The sequence below is a fragment of the Octopus bimaculoides genome, chromosome 7, assembly GCF_046866305.1.
Source record: "Octopus bimaculoides isolate indiv1 chromosome 7, ASM4686630v1, whole genome shotgun sequence".
In the NCBI taxonomy this organism is placed as follows: domain Eukaryota; kingdom Metazoa; phylum Mollusca; class Cephalopoda; order Octopoda; family Octopodidae; genus Octopus; species Octopus bimaculoides.
In genome coordinates this window covers 55,409,168-55,419,167 of record NC_142934.1, presented here as the reverse complement: position 1 = coordinate 55,419,167, position 10,000 = coordinate 55,409,168, and the positions used below count along the sequence as shown (strand labels likewise).

Sequence of the window (10,000 nt, the reverse complement as noted above, 5' to 3'; positions counted from 1 at the left end):
GTGTGTGTGTGTGTGTGTGTGTGTGTCTGTGTTTGTCCCACCAACGTCGCTTGACAACCGATGTTGGTGTGTTTACGTCCCCGTGACTTAGCGGTTCGGCAAAAAAGAACGATAGAATAAGTACTAGGCTTACAAAAGTCCTGCGGTCGATTTGCTCGACTAAAGGCGGTGCTTCAGCATGGCCACAGTCAAATGACTGAAACAAGTAAAAGTGTAAAAGAGTAAATGTTCCAAAGGAACTGATACTTCCATTAGTGAAATCTAGGTTATGTCCCTTTAATCATTAAATGAAGAATATTATTGTGTTTAATGCGTTTTAACTAAAACAAAAATGCTAAGTGGAGGTAGTCGAACGGAGGAAGGGCGAAAGTGTGCTAACCTGTGTATCTAACTGTGTGAGGGATGAACGAGGTATATGGATGAAACTTGTCGAGATGCTTACGTCTTATAGAGAATTTTGACCTCGGGTTTTGAAGGTAAGCCCCGTTTTTCAATCTAATAAGGGTATGTGCTTTTAGTCTATACAGAATACACTCTTTTGACCCGTTGATGTGTGGCCTAGACCTTCCTTGGATGCTTCACTTAATGGTGTGTAATATACAGCTGTCCTTCAGCTTCCAGATATGGCTTGCTAGCTTTGTGTTTTTCAAGTCACTTTCGCATAGTCCAATACTTTTTCTTTCGGATATTTTAAATGGCAGATCGGAGGTGAACTCCACTGAGCTAACCATGCATGCTTGGTCTAATGAGCATGTATGTGAAATCCTACAGTTTCAATCTGGAGTGAACGTCTTCATTGATTTACGTAAAATGATGTTTTTCATATTACGGCTGCTGTTGTAGGAAATTTGCATGGAACATCTATTAAAGATTTTTTATATCTATGGCTATCAAGAAAAGGCTTATGCATGAGGTCTAGGAATAATTTTTTACCTATATTTGTCCTAAGTCAAGAAGAAACTGGAATTACACCATATAACTTATATGAATGCTTATGGTGCTACGGAGTGGTATCGAACCCTTGACTTCAGGTTCTCTGAGTTTGTCTCAGGGGAATGATTTGTTGTCCTGATGAGAATGTTTCACCAATGTCTTGTGTTGAAATGTGTAAATGAATTGAGGGTCAGCTATATTTTTTATATTTTTATATTTTCGCCAGTGCAGTCTGCAGTATTGTATACTGATGTTAATGTATACCAATGTATCGGACATTGTTGGTGTTGTATACTGTTTTAACTATACTTTACCGCGTATGAACGCATAATTTGTTGAAATTTGAGGCAACCACGCATTAAAACGTAACTTGTAGAAGTTTGAAGCAAACGTATTATCTTACACAAAACTGCGCCACTATCGAAATTTTTGACCATATTTTGAAGATACAAAAGCTTCAATATACTTTTGTATATTGTGATATTATATATCGGGTTGCTATCGATTGCTGTAGCATTACGAAGCACAACCTTTGAAATATGTTGTGATATTTGAAATATGAGGTGATGTTGTGTACAAAAGAGGTTATCAATTCTCACAAAATTAACATCATGCTGTAGTTAAAATTAAAATACCCACGTATAATATTTGTTGGCATGTAGAGTATTTCTCCTCCAGCTTTTCTGTAAAGGCAGGCCGTCTAGTATTATTTTTAAACCAGACACATGAAAACTAAAAATATTAAAAATGCCAAAGTATATTTATAGTGTGTTGCCGTAAAATTAAAATTGCGGGATGTAGCTTAAGTTTTAGTCAGTACAGCGCAGGTATCAATGACGCGCATTGGAAGAGCAACGGCAACACTTTCCGGTTCGTTTGTCAGCGTTAGGGCCGCGATTAATTCAACATAGAATCTGCATATATATATTTCAAGGGTGTAAGTATATTTCAGAGTACCAAATAAAAAATAAAAAAATACACACGCATGCAAAAACACACAAAAAACATTTATATACACGTGCATACATCATTCATATATACACATGCATATATACATATATGTGCGTGTATGTTCGTGCGTGTGCATGCGTCTGCATGCGTCTGCGCGTTTATGTATGTATGCATGCATGTATATTATATCTACATGTTTACATGCAATAAATACACATGACCTATATGTATATGTATGTATACGCACACAACCGGGCACGCACACACGCACACACACACACACACACACACACACACACACACACACACACACACACACAACGTAATGTTTGTTGCCACTTCAACGTGGCTGTTCCATACGGAACTGTGGTACTACATTTTAGGGAGTGGTTCACTCCCTTACTCGCAATATATCAGACATAAGTTGTGTGTCGTGAACCAGCTGGAAAGGATGTTTTCCTGGGGTTAAAATGTTGTAACACAGTTCCGTATGGAACAGCCATACTGAAGTGGCAACAGACATTACGTGTTAGTATCGTTACTACTTGTATCTCTTTTAGAGATTTTAAAACTATCTACTTTGCTTACATACATACATACATACATACATACATACACGTTTACCAGTTTGCTCACAGTTAGGTATTCAAAATAGGTCGAAACATATGTAGGTCTATTTGAGACTATTTATATATAAATGTGAATTAAAGGTCGTGCTGATGCTACTTCGTCATGATCCTTTCGTTAAAGATTTTTTCACTTCCCGAGCATTAAACTAATACATCTGTTTGTTGTCTACACCAATAGTCTTCATCTTTTGTTTTTTTTTGTGACCTCCGCCCCCCCCTCTCTCTCTCTCTCTCTCTCTCTCTCTCTATATATATATATATATATATATATATATACATATATATGATTATAAATATATAGGGATCAGCATGAGTTGCTTCACCAACATACTGTATGTTGGTGAAGCAACTCATGCTGATCCCTATATATTTATCTCTTTCGCTTCTGAGGTCACATCCTCAATATTCCGTTTGGCTTTAAGTGCAAGAGAGCTGAGAGGATATCTATGTTTGCTCGCAATAACATTGGCAACTAAAACAATTTCCAACTCACATGCGTATATCATCATTTTCACGCCCACTTTTCCATACATGCAAAGTTTGGATGGGTTTCGGACGGGTTTTGAACAAGTTTGTTTCAATAGTGACCCGTTGCTTATCACGTTCCTTTGTCATCTCATTTATAACGTTCAGCATCTTAAATTCAGAGTGTCTCAGAAAGATTTACCCATTGATATTTCTCAATTATTCGAAATAAACTTAAGGTAGGATAATGAAATATGGCACACACGTTCTAATGTAAATTGCCAATCAATTGCAGTAATTACATTTCAAAATGACTGCCTTTCGCTTTGATCATAACCTCCAAACGAGTGATCACTGAGTTGCATCATCACCGTACCACCTTTTCATCCAACTTGGACCCATGAAAACAGAAGGGCTTTCTTCAGATCTGACACATTTGAATAGGAGTGAGCAGAAACATTACTCTCCAAGATGGACCAGGTAGCAAAGTCCATGGGACTGATGTCTAGACTTGAGAGAGGCCATATCGTCTTGTCTCTAAAACCGCTGAAATGCTCTTTGCACCATCTCAGTGTCAAATTGGATGTGTGGGCCGGAGCCCCGTCTTGAGTGAAGCTATAACTGTCACCAAAGGTTTCTGTGACCCAAGGTAATACTTTCTCATCCAACATTTCCACATAAACTTCACTGTTGACCTTGACACTAGCATCGATGAAGATCAAGGGAGACTTGGACCTATCAGATGCAACTTCAGCCAACATTATGAGTGAAACTGGCTTATGACGGCATAAATGACTCCTGTTACCTTCGGCCAAGTCTCCTGTGTTACGTGCATAAAGCCAGCTATTCTGCCTGTTGGTAACTGCCTTCACAGTGAATATCTTCTCGTCCGACCTAATCAGCAATTTTTTAGCGGCGCGCTTCATCTCAGCTAACATAGTTTTACCCGTGTCAAGCCGTTTCTTCTTGGAAGCTGCTGAAATAAACAGCCACGATTGTTTCTCGTATGCAGTTAGTTTTAAATCATTGACAATTTTGAAATATCAAGAGCTTTTGCAGTTGTTCTTGCACTCCTGCGGAGATTTCAGTTCATTTGCTTCTTCACAGCTTCAACAGTTTGTTTGGTACGAATGAACAATTTCCTATCAGGAATTGACTTGGTAGTGGTAGCAGCGAACTCCAAACATTGTTTCCAGGTATTGAACACTTTTACGGAACACAGTGAACTGTTTTGTTATGTCTTTGTTGCTCGCTCCAGTTATTTTCAAAGCGACTATCTGGTCATATTTTGCTTTCGACGTCATGTTTGTTTAAAAATCTGTTATAGATGAATGAAACAATAGATGCATTAACAAAAGACATATGCAAATCTTTATGTAAAATATAGATAATATTACCTCAACCGGTATTCTTTAGGAAGACTTTTAGACATGGGTAAATCTTTCTGGGACATCTTGTAAGTTTTCATTACTTCGGCCATGTCTTCCTTTAACTTTCTCTTCCAGTGATTCCATTCATATAGATCTTCTGGCACCTCTGATTGGCAGACATATTTTCTTTCCGATGGCGAAGACTTATTAGTTTGCTTTCGTTCATATATTCGTAAGTTGCTCACAAGATGAGCCTTAGATAGACAATCTCTGTTACAAGTTGAACATTTAAAGGGATTATTCATTCATACAGAGTTCGGCAAAAATATACTTCTCACATTAGTTACATGAAGACATCCAATCCAATGGGAGTGTAAAATGTGGGCGGTTTTTACCGCACTCTGTACACCCCACCCATACATATATGTATGTACACACACACACACACACACACACACACACACACACACACATATATATATATATGCACACACACACACACACGCACGCACGCACACACACACACACGCACATACACACACGCACACACACATAAAATAGATGTCTTATAAAACTATTCCGTACATACAATAACAGCCATACCAACAATCCAACATATCTCCAGCATCAGCTGTCCCACGGGTATCACTATGGTTTCGACACCTGGACAGTACCATTCTTTTATTCTTTTATACGTTTCATCCCTAAGGTTGTAGCCATGCTGGAGCACCGCCGGTGTAATCACCTTTTCAATGGCCAACCTTGTGTGATTGACTTTTGGTGAAGGGGAGTACCTCTCTCTCTCTTTCACACACACGCACACGCACACGCACACACGCACGCACACACACACACGCACGCACACACACACACACACACACACACACACACACACACACACACACACACACACACACAAAATATTTATATTTGTATATAAATTCATTAGTTACTATAATTTATTAGTTTTTTTTTTGCATATTCTTAGTTTATGTATGTGTATGCAAATATAGTATTGGTACATCCCATTTATGTTCATTAGAAATTGAATAAATAAAGAATTTTGACATGTACGAATATTTATCTCCCCCCACTGTATATCTCACACACACATTTAAGCACATGCATGTGTTTGTGTGTGTATGTTTACGTGCGTGTGCATGTGTTCGTTTCTCTCACCTAATCTCACATAACTTTCCTCTTTTATAATATTTCAAAATAGATGAGAGAAAACTTTATCCGGGGCATGAATCGTGCTACACTATCTGACTATCTTGACATTAATGCTGGCTGTACTGTACCGTACATTTCTCAGCATCCGGACGAAAGCTTCCTAGATGGCTTTAACATCGGAGGTAAGTAAATTTTGTATGAAACGCAACTTCGTGAATCGAGGTGAAAGTGTTTGAACCTATCTCGGTTGTATCTTTGAATGTCTGCACTAAACATTTATCTATATATTGCTTAATGTTCACCCAGCTATAGGGGATATTGTATGCTATTTATAAGATATTATAGCTTCACTCACATAACAGCCAATTCATGTTACCAGATGGTTTCATACTGAAGAACCTGTCGAGTATGGAAAGGTAAGTTAATAATCATCGGACATAACTGCCCGGAAGAGTGTAGCTTGTTCTCTACTACTGAGAACTTGAAACCAAGTCTAGAGAACTGAATTCATAGAGGAAAAAATAATTCAGTAAAAATTAAAAAAAAAAAAGAACATAGCTGGTCTTTAAGCCAATCAAAGTTGTCTCTTAGATTAGTTCCATTTAATCATTGTCCTGCTTGTTAGCACTCAAGTGGCAAATGTTTATTCCAAATTTTGTGCATGTGATTGTGGAGTAAAAAGAAGGTAAAAGTGAGGAGAGGATGAGGGGAAAGAGAAAGAAATAATGATGGTGGAGGGAGAGAGAGAGAGAGAGAGAGAGAGAGAGAGAGAGAGAGAGAGAGGGGGGCATGGGAGGGTTTTTTTGAAGGACATGCGTGGTTGTGTATTTGTATGACTGTGGGGGTGGGGGGGGAAAATAAATTTCTTATTTATGTTAGGGACTATTTAAGCAGGAAGAGTAAACATTTATTGTTAGGGTGGAAACAGCCACTCCGCTAAAACACATTTTCGGTCTCGAGGACAATGAAAAACATCTCATTTTTAGAGTTAAGGTAAGCTACTGGCCGAATGGCTAAACAGAGTCTGCACTACCTATTGTTATTGAAGTAAGATCCCCCATTCCTTATATTGTATTGCATTTTCTTTCAGTAGTTAGATTTATTTTGTCAATGTGATGACGTTTCGTCTCTGGATTTCAAAGGACTTGTGGTTGCTGAGTCTGGACTTGAGAGAGCCTCCCGTTGCAACCATACATCTCCGTACATACACCGCCCCACCAGGTTCCTTCGGTACAATCTCTACCTTATACTCGATGACCTCTGTATTAAACTTATTATAACTGACCGTTTAGTGGGCATGTGGTGTTACATCTGCATGGGTTTGGTTCGGTGCAAAATTTTGGCTAAAGTGTTGCCAAAGAGATTGACGCTTGCCGTCGAGGTGTAATTAGTGATTCCCAAACATGCGCCAGATCTATCCACAACCTCCGCCTCATGCAGTACATCATTAAAAAGGTGGGCAGGAAATCTGGCACGAGTGGGTTCCTGAAATATTTAGATCTGTCTAAAACCTTCGATAGAGTAGACTAATAATACTTGGTGATTGTCCGCACGGCGTTTAGTTTTGATCCTGTCTTCCGCGGTTGGATCGCCGTTATGCACAACGACACTTGCTCAGCGGTTTCGGTGAAAGGTGACCTATCGGAACCATTCAGTATCATGTACTCATTCTGTCAAGTTTATTCTCTCTCATCCCTTCTGTTCCCACTTCTCACTTGAACTACTACTGCAGAAACAAGAGATGTTTAGTGGGATCTCGTGTGATAAGAGATGCGAAAGAGCTGTGTCGGCATACCCAGACGGCATCACCATCATAATGTCGGACACCAAACACATCGAGGTGATTGGCTCTACTTTAAGGAACTACGAGGCGGTGACAGGAGTAAAAACCAAGTTTAGGTACTCGCACCTGGAGAAGCAGGTCCATGCTGTCCAACAGTGTAGAAGGACACTGGACGGACGGACCAGTTAAATAGTTCGGAGTCGATTTTGAAGCAGAACTTCAGGAGGAGAACTGGGACTAGGTAGCGAGTAGGGTGGTTAATCTCACCTAGAAATGGACCGAGAGAAAGCTACCCTTGAAAGGTTGGACGGAGGTGGCGAATGCTTAGATCGTCTCCGTCAAATATTTTCGTCTGACCGTCGTACTTTGCCCCAGTTCGCATCTGACCGAACTGGAACACCTGCTCTTCCGCGTTCTATGGAGAAGGCGCGTTCTACTGGTCAGACGCTCCACTTGTTATCTACAACCGCTGAGCATAGGACTGAGCATGTCATGGCTGATGGCGCGCAGTCATGCGCTGAGGCTGTGACATCTTAAGCAATTCCTTGACGATGAACAAATGAGGTCATTGTCAAAGAATTGATAGAGATGTAGCAGCCTTGTCAGATTTGCATTTTCAGGGCTTGCGGTTTTGACCGAGCTGCAGTCCTGGATCAAGCAAAGACCAAAAAACAGTGCACCTACCATCTGGAATATTCTAAAGGGTTCAGAACTATGCTAGTCAAGCAGTGCAGTTGGTGGGAGTTTCACTATGGTTTTCTATAGTGGGTTAGTGGAGGGCAAAAGCAACGATATCCTTGGGGAGACTCGGTATCGACGAGAATCAACTGACTGGTTTGTTCCGGAGAATTTTCGGGTCGGGGCCCATGGATAACTTTCAGAAATCCCTGATCTGTTAGTGCTACTGGTTGGCATTACTGATTCAAGATAAACTTTACAGACATGGCACCGACAGCCGAACCTGCTCGAGATGCGTGCAGAGCCACAATACTGTTCTATACGCTTTCATCCAGTGCCCGAGCATTGCTGACTTGTGGAGTTATGTCAAGCACCGACTGTCACTTCTAGAATGGATCCAGCTGTTGACTCAGTACATTGTGAAAATCGCTCAATCGCTTTTCTTCGGGAGTTTTTATCTGTCAGGTTGGCGGCTGAAGCGAAAGTGGCTGCGTGGTAGACTAGATTCAATGGGTTGAAGACAGACACTCCATTCTTTGGTTAACAGTTTCATCTGAAAAAGAAAGTGAGACTAGGAAGGGAGGTGCAGTCTTCCAGGAAATTTTCTGAAAGGTGATTGAGTGAGTGAGTGAGTGAGTGAGTGAGTGAGTGTGTATATGTGTATGTGTGTGCGTGCGTGTGCGATCATCATTATATGCGTGTGTGTATATGCGTCTGTATATGTATGTATATGTGTATGTGTGTGTATGAGTGCGCATGTGTGTAAATGTGAATATTATATTTGTATGTATACACAAATTAGCTGTTGCTTAAAGCCAGATTAGCATATATATCTATCCCATCTTCTATTCAGTGATTCAAGCACACTGGATCTTGGGCAACATTACTTAAATATGATTTAAGGAGATATGGCTACTATTTCTAGTAATTTTTTTGGTTGCAGAAAGAGTTTCTTTGAGACTCGTGGCATATCATTATGGTTGGAGTGAACGGCCCTATACTGAAAATGCATCGGTAGATTAACGAAAGACAATAGGGACAAGACACTTACCTTACTAGTCAGGTTGACCGTGTTTGGTGGAGTTTCCACGGGTAGCCCACGAAACTCTTTCTCTTTTGAGTACTTATTCATTGTTCCAAATTTATTATTACTGTTGTACTTTTTACGTGCTTTTAAAAAAATTTATATATAATCCCGCGTTACATCGCCCTGTACTGTCCACAATGTTATTATTATTTTTTTGAGAATCTTTAATGAAAGAATTGTTTGCACTACGGGCAAAATGCTTAGCGACATTTCGTTCAAATGCTGCCGGGGTTGATTTTGCCCTTCATCCTTTCGAGATCGATAAAATAAGTACCAGTTGAGCACTTAGATCGATATAATCGATGTAGCCCCTCCCCGAAATTGCTGGCCCTGTGCCAAAATCTGAAACTATTATTAACAGCAAAAACGACAACAATTCTTTATTAGTCAAAACAGGTCAAGGAAAAGGAGGACAGTATGAAAGATAATGATGAAATATAATTTAATTTAATTTAATTTAATTTACGACGAAAGAAACAAACAAACGAAGTTTGCCTTTAGGAGCGTTGAGATATCTTAGAAAGTTAAAGAAATGATTTAAATTCTCAAACGCAGGATAATGCCTACACTTTTTTCTGCAAAATAGGGGTAGTTTATCCTGTTCAGGTTATATTATTAGCATTATCGTGCGTTTGAGAATTTAAAATCACTTCTTTAACTTTATAATTTAATTTATTGGAATAATCAACGGCGAACGTAAAGCAATATGATTTGTTGTTTTGAAAACTGAATGCCTGTCCAATGCACGCATGCCAAATATATTGGCTCAGATACTTAACTGAGGGCTTAAATTATAAGTATGCGACGAGCTGGCTGAATCGTTGATATGCCGGAAAATATGCTTCGCAGTACTTCGTCCATCTTTACGTTCTGAGTTCAAATTCCGCTGAGGTCGCCATTAGCTTTCATCTCTTTGAGGATTGATGAAATA

At 39.6% G+C, this 10,000-nt stretch overlaps 1 protein-coding gene across 1 annotated transcript in view; it reads left to right on the top strand.

Moving 5' to 3' along the window:
• The window catches only part of LOC106869506 (uncharacterized), a 79,537-nt gene that overhangs the window by 13,641 nt on the left and 55,896 nt on the right, over positions 1-10,000 (top strand). Inside the window, exon 6 of the mRNA XM_089355324.1 lies at positions 5,571-5,703. Within this exon, the coding sequence (XP_089211450.1) occupies positions 5,571-5,703 (133 nt within the window). The remainder of the gene's footprint in view (positions 1-5,570; positions 5,704-10,000) is intronic.